Source organism: Botryllus schlosseri, chromosome 1, assembly GCF_051294905.1.
Source record: "Botryllus schlosseri isolate E-star chromosome 1, Bs_hap1, whole genome shotgun sequence".
NCBI classification, from domain to species: Eukaryota; Metazoa; Chordata; class Ascidiacea; order Stolidobranchia; family Styelidae; genus Botryllus; species Botryllus schlosseri.
Window position 1 is genome coordinate 7,027,168 of NC_137236.1, and position 17,581 is coordinate 7,044,748.

Below are 17,581 nucleotides of genomic sequence, written 5' to 3' on the forward strand. Positions count from 1 at the left end.
TACACTTAAATTTGAAAATCCTAACATTCAAAGTTACGCGGATTTGAATGCACAATTGCACAATTTTCAAGTGCACAATTTTCAAGGCAATTATGATGGATTGAAAATGAAATGAAATTGTGAGCAACTTTATTTCAATTCATACCTCAGCTTAAGATTTGTGTAAACTACTAATCTAGATAGTTGACAGTCGAGAGCTTTTCTAGTGTAGCGACCCCGTTACGACGTATACCAGTAGCAATAAAGGGCATCGCGGGTGTGCTACTGGGCTTGGGACCTCGTCTCTTTGCGACTGCCGCCTGCTCAAAAGATACTTACAATCACAGCACAACCGACAACACACAAGTCTATGCGGTTATAAGATTATATTAATATGACATCACAAACTCACAACAGCGATACTCACGGACACATATAACGGAACCCAGACGATCTATAAAACCTATACGATACACACTACGCAGGAAACTCTAACAAAACTCCACACAAGCCTCACACACACATACCTACCACCCTAAACCTATCCCAGCAGTCTTGCCATCTACAAGCGAGTACGAATTACCAACGGGGCAACATCACTCCCTAGGTCCTCGCGCAGCACCGTCAGTGACTAGGTCGTGCCCCAGCCAACCATCCGCGCAGAGACTCCGACCGGTACATCCAACTCAAGCCCGCAAGTACAAGACCAACTACCTACTACTTGACGCCCCAACTGCCTAATACGGAATACCACCACTACTTCACGCTGCTGCCCCAAACTACTAACTTCACGCTACCAAACACAGAGACATACTCACTCGCATCCATCTTCAGCCACACTCTCAGCCAACTCCCCTACTCAACTCACTCAACACGCGGTCTCCAGCCATACCACGCGCAACAATATTCCGAATGGCAATACAGAACATTCTGGAAACCTCGGGTTTCCACACTAGTTACTGAACTGACAGTAGTTCTAGTGTCGCCGTTTCCTTGTTTGGTGTGAATAGTGATGCTGGTGCATTGTTGTGTGATGTTTTTGCAGCTATTGCTAGCTCAGAGTCAACATTACTAACGGTGTCATAGTCAGGGGTGGGTTGGGGTGGTCGGAAACCGCCTCATCCTAACACAGATTCTATCTCCAACGTTTTGTCGATCATTTCCAATTCAGTAATTAGTTGCTTCAAAGTTGAATCTACATAGTTGCGTTTTAGTTCGCTAGTCATGGATTTTCAAAGCATGTTGATTCTAATTCTAGAAGACGGTTCTGGGAAAAGTGAGTGGATTTAGTTCTAGCTTGAGTCGTGCATTTCGTTAAATCCAGTAATTTATACGAGTCTGAATAGGTGGGTACAATCTATCTCTTCACAAATACGGATGTGAAAATTTGAAAACATCGATCAACTTTTGGTTTCACCGTAGTCCATTTGTCTTGCGATGTATCATACTTTTCAATAGCATTAGAGGTTTCAAGATCTGATACTGCAAAAATCCACTTGTCAATGTGATACGCATAAAGTCGACCATGACAAGCATTCATTGATGATAATGAAGTCCACTGAGCTGAAGTAACATCGTAACATTCTACGTTGTCGACTTCGGATGCTCGCCCCTCCCCACCAATCACAAATATCTTCTGATTAACTACAACAACTCCACTCCCACATACAGGATATCTTATTGGTTCAAGATCAACCCACTCCGATGAGGATGGAGTGAATCTGCAGAATGATGAAACTTCAACGCCATGATGTCCTTTACCTCCGATACAATAGATGGAATCATTTAATGACACAAGACTTGCTGAACGAATCGCCAAAGGTTTGTCTTCGAGTTGAATCCATCGATTCACAAGTGAAGTAAATACTTCCACATCACGAGTTGCTTTATTATAACTTCCTCCGACAACAAATATTGATCCCAACAAAAAAACTGAGCGAGGACAGTAGCCATGATCACAAATCATATCTTTCATCCTTTCCCATTTTGAATTTCTGCGCTGAAAATTGAGTCGATAAACTGATTTATTCCGACATAAAATGTAGATATACGAGTCTAGAGAAATCGCCGAGAAATCTGTTAAATTTCCAAAATTCTCATCATGAAACTTCTCAACTTTCTCAGTTACTGGATTGAAGGATTTGATACAATCTGCGTCATCATCAAAAAGAATTATCAATTCATCTTCGTGAATTTCTTCGTTTGTTTTCTGTGATGCTTTTGAAACTTTCAAAAGATGTCCAGTGATCAACTTGTACAGTCCCAAGTTGTTACTGATGATTAGGTTTGATTCCAAAAGACGCTCTAAAAATGCTGGAGAGACTTTATCAAACTTGACAGGTTCCAGAAATTCGTGCAAGTAATCTTGATTTTTTCCATTTTTCTCAACCCAATTGAACAATAACGTTAGTTTTTCTTCTTCGCATAAGTTTGATTCGTCTAACATCACAAATTTGAGGATGTTAGTTTTTTCAATATTTCCAAATTCAGGTTGGTTTGATATCTCTATGATATTTTCATGAAAAAAAGCTCTACATCGCTTAGAGACGGCATCCAGTCCATACATATCGGCGACATTTCTTGAGGAAAAGTAATTCTCTACATTAACTGATTCCTCCAAAAAGTCAGATACTGACTGTTTTATGTCATCCAACTGCATCATGATTGCAACATGAAGAAGATCATTCATCTTTTCATCAGGAATCTCAAATTTTCCCGAATATATGAAATCGATGCAGTTTTTCACACACTGAGAATCGACCTCTTTCAAAACAACTTTTCCTTCACGACTCTCTTTGGTGTCATGTTTCAACATAGCTTTGAAATAAGCACAACCAGCCGACAATACATTTTTATGAGTGTAATAGACATCATTTCCTACTTGAATTATGAAATCACAATGATCGTTTTCTAGCTTCATTCGATGTAATTCTTCCATCATCTTCACTGAATGTTTCTCTACATTTCGACACACAATCTGCACCATGATTGTCAATCAACTATAATTATCCTACAATTATTATAATATACCGGTAGTCAAGCAGAAGCACTGTTATTGAATTAAAGATGATTAGTTTTTAGTTACCGTAACTCTAGTAATGCCTGTTGAAAGAATCATAATCCGTATATCAACGTCACGAGTATGAATTGAAGGAAATTCAACTGCACACAAAAGTGATCACTGAACAGTGCGAAATCAGAGGCATCCTTGCCATAATGCAGTTATGAAAACTTCTTCCATCGATTTGCCTTACTTTCCATTCGTTGTATTGACACGAAGGCGAAACCTATGAGTTAATGCGGTCGATTACCACCACCTCGCGTATGATCAGGTTGATTATCCGTAATTTAAATTGTATTTTGGAACATCGTAAAATAATTTTATATTATGGTATATTCTAGGGACGGCCACATCTGTTCCATGCTCCATCCGAATATCACAAAGATTTGTTTTGAAAGAGCAGCAACACGAAAGCCCACGCTGATTTCACTCCGTGTTTGGAAACGAAATCAGCGAAGCATGTGACTTGTCATTGTCATCTGACGGATATTTAGTTTTTGGATTCGCAGTGTAGCCGTTACAATAGCATGCCCAAAATAATATGTATACCACAAAATAACATTTACCATAATTGAAATTTAATATCACTTTTTGTTTCCCAAAATAATAATAATCGTCTGCAAAATCGTATATCAACATTCAACAATCGCATTCTCTGCTAGTTGCTGAAGATTAGGCCTACCCCTGACGGGTGTCAGCCGAAAATATTCGGTTTGATTTCAATATGAATATACTATACAACCGTATATTGAAGTTATGTACCTCCAACAAGCTGCACTGATTGAAAAGTAAAGCAAGAATATAATACACTTGTAAGCTATCCCTACAAATAGGTACAATCTTTGAGCGAGATAGTGTAGTGGTGCGTCCGGCTTCTCGAGCGGTAGGTCGTGGGTTCGATCCCCGGCTGGGTCATACCAAAGACTCGAAAATTGGTATTCGCAGCCATCCTGCTAGGCCTTCAGCATTCACGTATAGCATGGAGGAGAAAAAAACGGGGGCGCATACTAGATGACCTCACGGACAGAGGTGGTCAAAGTAGTCAAGAAAGCTACTCAAGTAGAAGTAGCGACGAAAAAATCTACTCAAGTACAAGTAGAAGTACTTCTTTCATGAGCAACCTAAAACTACTTGAAGTAGAATTGACCGACTTTAAAAGTACTCAAGTAAGTAAGTAGTTGTGAAAACGATCCTAATTCGTTCACATGGATTATAAAAAGGTGCAAATTGAGCTATGCGACAGGTGACGGGCTTGATTCATATTAATGCGTACCAAGAGGTATCCAATTTTCGATAGCATAAGCATTCGTCCACATCATGGGATGAAAATGATAGTATTGATATGGAAATGCGATACTAATCCTCTGTTACTCAAACAGCACGTTTTAGAAAATATCATGGTATTGCGCACTGCCCCATATTATAGGGCCTGTAGTTTAGTCGAAGTGCAATACGGAGATGTTGTGTTGGATGCGGTGTAAACCCTTTCTTCGATTAGTAAACGTAAATAAAAAATATGGTTGACCGTAAAAATGCTATATTGTGTAGCTTTATTTCTGGAAATTGAAGGCATTACTACACTTGTTATAATTCAAGATGTACGTTATCCAGACAAAAGAACTGATATTTAGAAATCAAAATATATGGTACTGGGAATTGAAAGTGAAATATAAATCTAAAAACGGGACATGTATTTAATGTCTTTAGTCCAGAAAGTTTCGAAGGTTGGTATGCTAAAACAGCTCTAAAACTTAAAAAAAGTCACGGTCCACTTTTCCAGATTAGGACACGCCATGGACAGTTAGATCACGGTATGACAAGTAAATGCTAGATTGCGAAACATCAGTTTCAAACGTTATGATAAGCCATATATACTGTGATGAAATATTTGATATGGCGAAGGGCAACAATGCGGTGTGAACGGAACTACGGCAACCCGCTACCTAAATTATATTCACCGATACTTTGGTGAAATCATACTGGATACTCCGCATTCACTGCGCGCTAAGCGCGACGAAAATTCTAGGCTTAACTCAACTTTTATGAAAATTAAATATCGATACTCCGTGAAAACAGCCCCGAAATTTCTCAGGCTTAAACTACTTCCACTTGACAAACTGAAAATAGCGAAAAGTAAGTAAGTAGATCACAAAATACTATGAAGTAGAAGTAGAAGTTGTGAAATTCAGATCTACTTGAGTAAGTACCAGAAGTAGAGGAAAACTACTTGAGTACTTCGAAAAAGTAGAAGTACTTCGTTACTGACCACCTCTGCTCACGGACGTATCGCAACTCCGTCGTCAAAGCATCTCGATGGTGCAGATTAAAAAGAATATCATCTCTCTCTTTGAAAATATATGCATGCACGTTGACGCACGAGATATTCGGTGCAGTTGTTAAGACTCTTAAACGTGTGGCAGATATATCAAAAAACTATTTTCTACATGAGGTAGTTGGCCTAAACAACAGTTCAACTAGTAATTGAAGTACAATTTTAAAATGTCACCACTAGGGTATGTAGTTCAAATAAGCAAAACATACTCAACTGCTGGGAACATTGAGCTGTAGAAACAGCTAGATACAATCTTCAGCAATAAATTCGGTTACGAAAACATGCTATTTTACGCACTCCTAATGATAATTTCACTTCTAAAAATGACGCAAGTTTTCCCAAAACTATTTTTTACTTTCCCAAACCCAAAGTGCGAAAACTAATTTAACGAGATGCCGATAGTCGTCTCATATAAACATAGGCCTAATTGAAATAGTTGGTTTTGAGTATGAGTAAAAATCAGGAATCTTGATGATGGATAGCGAAAAATTGACACTTTTTTTATTCGGCGCACCCAAATTCATCAAAAACAACAAGAAATAACAAGATAAACAAAGATTTCATCCGATTTTATTTCATACATAATTATCATTTTTAATCCACGACTCTCATAAAATAAGATCGACATATAAACTTGTAACTTATAACCCAAACTCATATTGTTGTGAGTATTCCCTTTTGAAGAGTGAATAGCTTGAGCAAATATGTATGCGGCTGAACAAGGAAGAGATAATACACACTGATTTGACTTTTTTCATATTGAATCATTGAGTGCTGCTGGTGTTTTCATACTGAATTATGGGAAGTGTAAAACTTATACTGCCGACAGTAATCAGAACGTTCCCAACTATTGATATTGGCCATGTAACCCTTGTGCAATGAATTTTCCAAGTCATCGAAATCATCGATCATATTTATATTGAGTAAGGAAATACAGTAAATATATGATGGGCTGTATCAACTAAAATTGCCGGCAGATTTATACACTTTCGTGTTTCTCCACAAAATTTCTGGTTACTATTGCTATGACATTCATCAAATGGTACAAATCGATCACATGCCAAAATTTGAAAAACTGGACCTACAAAGTTTTGCCGCTTTGAAACAAAAAATACACAATCTTCAAGGCAATTATGATGGATTGAAAATGAAATGAATTGAAAATTGTAATTATTTTCATTCATGTCTCAGCTGCAGATTTGTACAAACTACTAATCCAGTTGGTTCATGGTAAAGAGTAGTTCATGATGCAAATTTTTGAAGCGAGTAGTTTAGCGTGAATAGTGAAACTGGTGTTCTGTTGTGTGACGTTCTTGCAGCTATTGCTAGCTCGGAGTCAACGCTACCAACAATGGCGTGGCCAGGAAATGGGTTTTGAGGGTCGAAAACCGTCCATTTCAAACTCAAAACCCCGTTCTTTTGAAAGGCAGATTATATTTCCAACTCAGTAATTCACATTATAAATACTGCAGTTGCTTCAGAACTGAAAATCCAGTAATTTGTACAAATCTGCTCAGGTGAGTGCAATCTATCTCTTCACAAATACAGATCTGTAAATCACAAAACATTCATCTACTTTTGGTGTCACTATAGTCCATTTGTCTTGTGTTATATCATACTTTTCAATTTTATTAGCGGTTTTTCCTTCTGATACTGCAAAAATCCACTTGTCATGTTGATAAGCAGAAACTCGATCATGACGAGCATTCATAGATAAAAATGAAGTCCATTGAGCTGAAGTAACATCGTAGCATTCAACGTTGTTGACTTGAAATCCTCCACTCCATCCACCGATCACAAATATCTTGTGATCAACTGCAACAACACCACTGTCAGTCACAGGATATCTCATTGGGTCGAGATCAACCCACTCTGATGAGGATGGAGTGAATCTGCAGAATGATGAAACTATGACATCATCTTGTCCTACACCTCCGATACAATAGATGGAATCGTTCAATGATACGAGACTTGTATTACAAATCGCTGTAGGTTTGTCTTCTAGTTGAATCCATTGATTCACAAGGGAAGTAAATATTTCCACGTCACTTGTTGCTTTAGGATAACTTCCGCCCACGACAAATATCGATCCCGATAAAGAAACTGCACGAGGATAGTTTCCATGATCACAAATCATATCTTTCATCTTTTCCCACGTTGATTTTTCGCTCTGAAAATTGAGTCGGTAAACTGATTTTGTCACACATAAAACGTAGATATACGAGTCTAGAGAAATCGCAGAGAAAAGTGGTAAATTCTTAAACTTCTCATCATGGAACTTGTCTACTTTTTCAGTTATTGGATTGAAGGATCGGATACAACTGCGTCACGATCAAAAAGAATTATCAATTCATCTTTACCAATTTCTTTGTTTCTTTTTTGTGATGCTTTTAAAAGATGTCCATTGATCAACTTGTACAGTCCTAAGTTGTTACTGATAATTAGGTTCGATTCCAAAAGACGTTCCAAAAATGCCGGAGAGACTTTATCAAACTTGATTGCTTCGAGACATTCGTCCAAATGTTCCTGATTTCTGCAATTTTTCTCCACCCAATCGAACAATAAAATTAGTTTTTCTTCTTCACATAACTTTGATTTTTCCGACATCACAAATTTGAGGAGGTTAGTTTTTTCAATGTTTCCAAATTCTGGTTGGTTTGACATTTTTATGATATTTTCAATAAAAAACGCTTCACATCGCGTAGAGAGGGCATCCAGTCCATAAATATCGGCAACATTTCTTGTGGAAAAGTAGTTCTCTACATCAACTGATTCCGCCAAAACGTCAGATACTGCCTGCTTCACATCTTCCAGCTGCATCATGACTGCGACATGTAGAAGATCATTCATCTTTTCATCAGGAATCTGGGCATCCCTAAAAGACGGAGAAGCGGAGGCAGCGGAGACAGCGGAGGCAGCGGAGAACGGACCCTAAAACGCGGAGACAGCGGAGACAGCGGAGAGAGCCAAAATGCCGATTCCTAAAACACGGAGATAGCGGAGGAAGCGGAGAGCGGAGCTTTCAGTCATTGACCTTTATAGACACGCGCATACGCAACTCTAAAAGGTGTAGACGGCGGAGAATAACGGAGAAGTCAGCCATGCGAGTTTCAGGCCAATTTGGTGACTGATTGCCCATCGATGAGACGACATAGCGGACGGTTATATAATATACTGAAAGCGGAGTTCGGGGCGTAGCGAAATATATTTCGAAACAGCAGAGAATAACGGAGAATTCAGCCATGCGAGTTTCAGGCCAATTTGGTGACTGATTGCCTATCGATGAGACGACATAGCGGACGGTTATATAATATACTGAAAGCGGAGTTCGGGGCGTAGCGAAATATATTTCGAAACAGCAGAGAATAACGGAGAATTCGGCCATGCGAGTTTCAGGCCCATTTGGTGACTGATGGCCCATCGATGAGACGACATAGCGGACGGTTAACTGAAAGCGGAGTTCGGGGCGTAGCGAAATATATTTCGAAACAGCAGAGAATAACGGAGAATTCAGCCATGCGAGTTTCAGGCCAATTAGGTGACTGATTGCCCATCGATGAGACGACATAGCGGACGGTTATATAATATACTGAAAGCGGAGTTCGGGGCGTAGCGAAATATCTATCGAAACAGCAGAGAATAACGGAGAATTCAGCCATGCGAGTTTCAGGCCAATTTGGTGACTGATTGCCCATCGATGAGATGACATTGCGGACGGTTAACTGAAAGCGGAGTTCGGGGCGTAGCGAAATATATTTCGTAACAGCAGAGAATAACGGAGAATTCAGCCATGCGAGTTTCAGGCCAATTTGGTGACTGATTGCCCATCGATGAGATGACATAGCCGACGGTTATATTGCCATAATATATTGAAAGCGGAGTTCGGGGCGTAGCGATATATATTTCGAAACAGCAGAGAATAACGGAGAAGTCAGCCATACGAGTTTCAGGCCAATTTGGTGACTGATTGCCCATCGATGAGATGACATTGCGGACGGTTATAATATACTGAAAGCGGAGTTCGGGGAGTAGCGAAATATATTTCGAAACAGCAGAGAATAACGGAGAATTCAGCCATGCGAGTTTCAGGCCAATTTGGTGACTGATTGCCCATCGATGAGACGACATAGCGGACGGTTATATAATATACTGAAAGCGGAGTTCGGGGCGTAGCGAAATATCTATCGAAACAGCAGAGAATAACGGAGAATTCAGCCATGCGAGTTTCAGGCCAATTTGGTGACTGATTGCCCATCAATGAGATGACATTGCGGCCGCGTTTCGTATGACAATTTAACTGATGATAGTTGTGGAATATTATACTGAACTACTTTCTACTTTACAAAAACCTAATTGCAAATGTAATTAGTTCATCCAGAATACTGTTCAGGTTGAAGTGATTGCGAAACATTACCACTTCAATAAGTACCGGAAATAGCCCAAATCTACTTGATTACCTCGAAAAAGTAGAAATATTCAACATATATAATATCTGAACAACTTGATGTGATAAAGCAAAAATAATAGGGATGGTGTGAACCTCTGAAAGGTTCGGGTTCGTGTGAACGCGAACCATTTTGAAAGGTTCTGTGTGAACACGAACGTGAACCTCGTGACGTCATATTGCTAATTCCAACCGTATCTTTCCTATATTAATGTACACGATACCTAGCGAAGACTCGGGCCACATAATGTCACATAATTGCTGAAGTACATATTGGCGTTTTAAACGTCGCTAAATGTATTAACCGCGGTTATCAAAGGATATAATAATCTCATAAAATCAATACATTCCGTCGCTTTGCCAACAATTTCGACGAGGACTTACACTAAGGGTGGAGATCATAGACGTAACTTAAGTTCCGGTTGCCAAGTAACACATGCTTGAGTGATGAGCATTACTCAATTGAGGATCATAAAGTATCCTCAGCCATAAAATGAGTTTTTAACGAGACTCAAAACGTCCGAAACTTAAGGTACGTGTAGTGCTAACTTAAGTACGCGACATGTTACTTCGAGAGCTCCGGCGTTACAGTTGGTCGGTCATCCGAGGCCCTATTTCTCGTCACGCAGCAACGGCGTCAGCATAGTTATACCACAATGACCTACAGTAATGCATAACAATGACCAAGGAGTTGCAGCGGACGACTGAAAACATAAGCAAACGGCTTCTGAAGTAATGTGCTGGGGATTACTCTGCATCGCAATAGTCATACCGCAATGGTCTAGATTAATGCATAGCAATGGCTTGAAGCTACTGCGGATGACTGGAAATATAAACAACCAGGTGCTGAAGTGATGTGCCATGGTCAGGCTCGAAATCAATGACTATTGTACGCTATTTAACGTACTGTCATTGTAATTTATAACGGGCTAAATTGCTATCAACTATCAAATACAGAATTAGAAGCGATAATCTAACAATTGTAATAATGGCTGATGTTCCAGCAAAGAGGGAGCCCAATTTCTCTATTCAAGAAAAAAAGTTGTTGTTGGATTTAGTGGCAGAAAATCCCGTTATTGAAAATAAAAAAACAGACAAATATTCCACCAACGCGAAAGATAAAGAGTGGGAGAGTCTCGCGGAGAAGTTTAATTCCAGCGGCCTTGGGACAATTAGGAGCCAAAAATGTCTAAGAAAACGTTGGATGAACATGAAAGATAGGGCGAAAAGTGACGAGGCAAGGCTCAAAAGCGAAAAGCGGAAAACGGGGGGTGGGCCGAAGACGTTTATTCCAGACCCTTTGACGGAAGCAGTATGCTGTGAGTGTAAAAAAATTGAGCAAATAGTTGCCTACAATCATACGCACTGATTTGTAACAAATGTATTTTTCAGCTGTTGTTCCTGGTCAAATCTACCCTATCGATCATTGCCTTGATCACGATACAATCGATTGTGAAGAGGAATCTTACGTTATCATGCATTCGGAATCGCCGGTGACGAGTCATTCTTCGTCGACTCCCGTCCATTTCGGACGGAAATCAAAGAGAAGTGGCAGCTTTCATTTCGAAGAAAGCGTGGAACAACCCCCCAAAAAGTCCAAATTTGAAGTTATCCGTGACGAATATTTGGCCGAAAAGATAAATGCTATGAAGAAACAATGATTCAAAAAAGCCCTACTTGATCACCTCTTGTCGTTACACTAACACTGTTGCCCTACCTCGCCCAGACATTGCTTCATTGATCATTTGCTACCATTGTTTAATTTTTTTTCTATTTTCCTTTTCTAACTAAACATTTTTTACAGCCAGACTGTTCTGAGTCAAGTTTACCTGTTTGATGCTGGTGTGATCAGACTAGATGACCTTCATGGTCTTATCGATCATTCCTATCTAATACCGAATACTGTGCACGCATATTTTCTGTACCACCATCACTGCCGTTTGTTATGTATTTTGGTTCGATGAAAATAAAGACTCTCTCTCTCTCTCTCACCAGGGAATATAAGCTTACGCCTTAACGGTCTTAGCCAGACTGGATAATGTGTTCGGAGTCTGAGTATTGCTACATTTATATTGAGCAGAGTGTAAAACGGGTTTCTATACTCGCTACCGATACCATAAACAACAAGTCAGCCAGCACCTTAATCGCACGGATTTGGTTTTAATGATACAGTAAAGATATGAAGTCAGGATTGACCCCGTACGCCGCTGAGCAGTTTCAGGTTTTTAGAAAAATTTTTGAGTGAATTTGAAGTTCTAAGATCGAAAAAATATGTGCCGGTTATATATTGTCGAATACTTCGAAATACACCAAATTGGCCAGGAACTCGCATCGTTGACTTTTCCGTTTCTCACCGCTGTTTCGAAACATCTTCCCCTACGCCCCGATCTCCGCTTTCAATATATTATGTAACCGTCCGATACGTCGTCTCATTGATCGGTTCCATCGTTCGGTTTATTAGCAATTTTCAGTATATTATAACTGTCCGCAATGTCATCTCATCGATGGGCAATCAGTCACCAAATTGGCCTGAAACTCGCATGGCTGAATTCTCCGTTATTCTCTGCTGTTTCGAAATATATATCGCTACGCCCCGAACTCCGTTTTCAATATATTATGGCAATATAACCGTCGGCTATGTCATCTCATCGATGGGCAATCAGTCACCAAATTGGCCTGAAACTCGCATGGCTGAATTCTCCGTTATTCTCTGCTGTTTCGAAATATATTTCGCTACGCCCCGAACTCCGCTTTCAGTATATTATAACCTTCCGCAATGTCATCTCATTGATGGGCAATCAGTCACCAAATTGGCCTGAAACTCGCATGGCTGAATTCTCCGTTATTCTCTGCTGTTTCGATAGATATTTCGCTACGCCCCGAACTCCGCTTTCAATATATTATGGCAATATAACCGTCGGCTATGTCATCTCATCGATGGGCAATCAGTCACCAAATTGGCCTGAAACTCGCATGGCTGAATTCTCCGTTATTCTCTGCTGTTACGAAATATATTTCGCTACGCCCCGAACTCCGCTTTCAGTATATTATATAACCGTCCGCTATGTCGTCTCATCGATGGGCAATCAGTCACCAAATTGGCCTGAAACTCGCATGGCTGAATTCTCCGTTATTCTCTGCTGTTTCGAAATACATTTCGCTACGCCCCGAACTCCGCTTTCAGTATATTATTACCGTCCGCTATGTCGTCTCATCGATGGGCAATCAGTCACCAAATTGGCCTGAAACTCGCATGGCTGAATTCTCCGTTATTCTCTGCTGTTTCGAAATATATTTCGCTACGCCCCGAACTCCGCTTTCAGTTAACCGTCCGCTATGTCGTCTCATCGATGGGCCATCAGTCACCAAATGGGCCTGAAACTCGCATGGCCGAATTCTCCGTTATTCTCTGCTGTTTCGAAATATATTTCGCTACGCCCCGAACTCCGCTTTCAGTATATTATATAACCGTCCGCTATGTCGTCTCATCGATAGGCAATCAGTCACCAAATTGGCCTGAAACTCGCATGGCTGAATTCTCCGTTATTCTCTGCTGTTTCGAAATATATTTCGCTACGCCCCGAACTCCGCTTTCAGTATATTATATAACCGTCCGCTATGTCGTCTCATCGATGGGCAATCAGTCACCAAATTGGCCTGAAACTCGCATGGCTGACTTCTCCGTTATTCTCCGCCGTCTACACCTTTTAGAGTTGCGTATGCGCGTGTCTATAAAGGTCAATGACTGAAAGCTCCGCTCTCCGCTTCCTCCGCTATCTCCGTGTTTTAGGAATCGGCATTTTGGCTCTCTCCGCTGTCTCCGCTGTCTCCGCGTTTTAGGGTCCGTTCTCCGCTGCCTCCGCTGTCTCCGCTGCCTCCGCTTCTCCGTCTTTTAGGGATGCCCCAGGAATCTCCAATTTTCCCGAATATATGAAATCGATGCAGTTTTTCACACACCTTGAATCGACCTCTTTCAAAACAACTTTTCCTTCACGACACTCTTTTGTGTCGTGTTTCAACATAGCTTTAAAATAATCACAACCAGCCGACAATACATTTCTGTGAGTGTAATAAACATCATCTCCCACTTGAATTGTGAAATCACAATGATCGTTCTCTCGCTTCATTCGATGTAATTCTTCCATCATCTTCACTGAATGTTTCTCTACATTTTGACACACAATCTGCACCATGATTGTCAATCAACTATAATTATCCTACGATTATTATAATATAGTCAAGCACTGTTATTGAATTAAAGATGATTAGAAAGTAATGCCTGTTGAAAGAATCATAATACGTACCGGTACATCAACGTCATGAGTATGAATTGAAGGAACTTCACTTCAACTACACATAGGGTGATCACTGAACAGTGCTAAATCAGAGGCGTCCCTCTCATAATGTTATGAAAACTTCTTTATATTTTATACTGTGGTATATTCCAGGGGCGACCGCACCTATTTCATGCTCCAACCTAATACCACAAAGATTGGTTTTAACAGAGCAGCATCACGAATGATCACGGCATCACGCTGATTTCAATCCCCGTGTTTGGAAACGAAACCAGCGAAGCATGCGGCTTGTCAGTGTCATCTGACGGATAATTAGTTTTTGCATTTGCAGTGCAGACGTTACCAATGATATTTATATATATATATTTATCATTGCGGTTAGTGACGAGGTAAACCTTGTACTATGAGTAACAGTAATTCAGTTTGTTAATATTTTCATCATTTCAAAACACCACAAGACTGCGATCAGGCGATGTAGAGAAGAGGCATGCGCGCACGAGGGCCTGGATGTGCAACTGATAAATCGCTTCTCAAAAGATTTGGTGTTCTAAACTTAGAAGATATGAGAAAGCTCGAAATTGCCAAGTTTATGTATCAGTTCCATTGCGGTGATAGAAGAACAACTACCATACGATCGGGACTGAATACAAGAAAACGCATTGCTCTATCAAGTAGTCTATGATTCCATTGACAAATCCAAGTCGCTTCGACACCTTCCTGTCTATTCATTGTATCACATTTTTTGTGGTGTATTGAACTGATAAAATTGCTAATAAACCAATGAAGAAGTATGCCGGACCTCAATTGTGGAACAGCATCTCGCCGGCTATCCGACAGTCGTCGAGCATGTCCAGTGTCCACATTCAAGTCGAAATACAAGCAATTTCTTCTAAATCAATACTAGCCAGTCTTCAGGATTACCGGACCACGACCGAACATCTACCTCGCCCTCCGCCACATGCCACCTCATTTTGTCGCTTGTGTCTTATATTCTCGCGGCATTACTTTTCAGTGTGCATGCCTCTCATTTACTTCGCCTAGGCTAAGGTGGGTGTCTGATCTTAATGGCTACTCCAAGTTGTTTCGACACCTTCCTCTCTTTTCATTGTATCGCAGTTTTGAAACGATGAAAATATTAATAAACCTGATTGATTGAAAAGTAATAGAAAACACACTAGCCCTACAAAGGGGTACAATCTTTGAAAATATATTTTCATTTACCATAGTTATGGGCCTAAACAACAGTTCAAGTAGTAGTGGAAGTGAAATTTCAACATGTCACCATTAAGCTGGAATACCTCCAGCAAAGAGTAGAGAAGATTATCTGTCTGTCGCGTGGATTCTCTCCTTGACTGTAAAATCTGCATTCACTGTGTACCCTTTGATAATAATTTGTTGTTATAGTCTCATGTTTGGTTGTTCTAAATCAGGGAGGGCCGGGCCAACGTCACTCAACTATGAGTCATAGTTGAGTGACTTTGGGCCGGGCAACATACGGCCCGCAGACAGCTTCCGGTCGCATACGATAATGTGGCCCGCGTCTATATTATTCACTCGCTAGCCAACGTTTTCGACCATGAACATTAGCTTAACAAGACCAAGCTTCGGTTCCAATCAAACTTATGTTTACGTGAAGTCTTTACTGAGGATTTGTACGTCCAGCATGCAGCCATAGACTTCGAAGAACTTGTATCGACCACGGATTAACTTTAACTATTTAAGTACATTACGATACTAAATTGATTGACTACTGTTTTTGGTATTTTGTTTTACGGTCAAAGTTTCATTAAATGCGTTTTGTTCCTTGTATAGGTGGATAAAGACGCGATTGACGCATCGATTCAGCAATCCGGCCCGTCGAATGGAGAAGATATGGGGAAGCTAGAAATCGCCAAGTTTATCCATCAGTTCAACTGCGGTCGTTGCCCCGAATATTTCAATGACTTTTTTACCTCGGAATCAAAAGCGCACAAGTGCAACACAAGCGCGTGCACGTCGTCCAAATATCATATGATCGACCGAAAATATCATCGCTCCATTAAGTATGCCGGACCTGATGTGTGGAACAGTATCCCGCCGGCTATCCGACAGTCGACGAGCATGTCCACATTCAAGTCGAAATACAAGCAATTACTACTAAATAAATACTAGTTCACCCTCGACTGACCTATCGATCTCGCCTTCCATGACATACCACCCCATTCTTGTTGCTTGCTTTTTCTATATTTTCTCTACTTTTCGTTCAGTGTGCATGTGTGCCATGTGCATGCCTCCTCTTTACATCGCCTGGGCGAATGTGGGTGTCCGATTTCATAGACTACTCCCAAGTCGCTTCGAGACCTTCCTACCTTTCATTGTATCGCATTTATGTGGTGTATTGAACTGATAAAATTGCTAATAAACCAATGATGAAGTTGCCCGCCCCGGTTCTGAATGTTCACGGATAATAATCAGGTCGACAACTTGCTAGATTCCTATTTCATGTTTTCAATACAGTTTACTATTACAAACAGTAGATAAGTAACAAACCCAATTGTGTCCGATTCATTTCGCAGAAAATGATAAGAATTTATTCTTACGCAGTTGTAAGCAACAGATAGGACAAAGGCAGAGGAAAATGTCAAACTAGCTGTAGTAACTAGAGTGAAATAATCAAGATTTTTGTACAATAATCTGTACATAGTAAATGTTAGAATGTGTAATCTAAATTGCTGTTTTTCCTAAGTCAAGAAAGAGTCTATATTTTGGCTTTGAGAATATCTGCGAAACGCAATGCTTCTTGCCCTTTTCAAAGCTGTGGCTCCATTTCCATTTTGCAAATATGCTATGACCCACCACTAGGCCTCATCCTCAATATTCTTTCAAGCGGCGGCAATACGGCAGTTGATATCAACTCATAGTTCGTTCTCATGAGCACAAGAATGGCAAATGTATGTGTTGCAAGCTTGGCTCGTTTTGAACTGTACAGTTCTTCTGTAGCGAAATCTATCCAGTCGTCCAAGCCTGTCTGGAACGTATCTGCCTTTTTGGGTCAATTGTTTGATTTGGGGGTCCGACTTGGATTGTTGCTTGGGGCCTACAGCGGGCTTCACCTGGTCACTAGATGTCGACAGAGTGAAGGAGGCGCTTTTCGTAATGAGTTCTCCCACGTCAAATTTGAAATTTTGTTGGTGTCTGATTCCGTCGTCGTGACAACCTGTGACCCAGGAAGAGGGTCTGGGGTTTGAATTTGACGAATTCTTTGTTTGATTGAGCCGCCAAATTCTTACTCGCTTCGGAATGTCGCGCAGGACTGGGACGGTTCACGTCCTATTCGACCTGCAAAAATAGTAGGGGGTCAGTCATTATTAGCATTGGAATCAAGGGATTTTGAGGTATATTTTTCATTGCGATCCCAGGACTGACTCTTTTGTAATCCCGGTATTCCGAGGAAGCATCTATCAAAGCTAAAGCAGCGCTTGCTTTGTAAT

General features: G+C 40.5%; 4 protein-coding genes and 1 pseudogene across 5 annotated transcripts in view; 1 reads left to right on the top strand and 4 right to left on the bottom strand.

The window, feature by feature from the left end:
• The window catches only part of LOC145433270 (uncharacterized), a 223,208-nt gene that overhangs the window by 123,490 nt on the left and 82,137 nt on the right, over positions 1-17,581 (bottom strand). The gene's annotated exons all lie outside the window — the stretch shown is intronic.
• The window catches only part of LOC145457123 (kelch-like protein 26), a 65,516-nt gene that overhangs the window by 22,511 nt on the left and 25,424 nt on the right, over positions 1-17,581 (bottom strand). The window lies entirely within an intron of this gene.
• Positions 1-17,581, bottom strand: part of LOC145432885 (uncharacterized) — a 202,393-nt gene that overhangs the window by 16,274 nt on the left and 168,538 nt on the right. The gene's annotated exons all lie outside the window — the stretch shown is intronic.
• On the bottom strand, positions 5,761-14,009 carry LOC145437505 (kelch repeat and BTB domain-containing protein 12-like; annotated as a pseudogene).
• LOC145440295 (myb/SANT-like DNA-binding domain-containing protein 3) lies at positions 10,196-11,800 on the top strand. Its single transcript, XM_080317864.1, has 2 exons — positions 10,196-11,135; positions 11,209-11,800. Exons 1-2 carry the CDS (start codon positions 10,805-10,807, stop codon positions 11,475-11,477), a joined length of 600 nt encoding a protein of 199 aa, XP_080173990.1. The 5' UTR covers positions 10,196-10,804; the 3' UTR covers positions 11,478-11,800.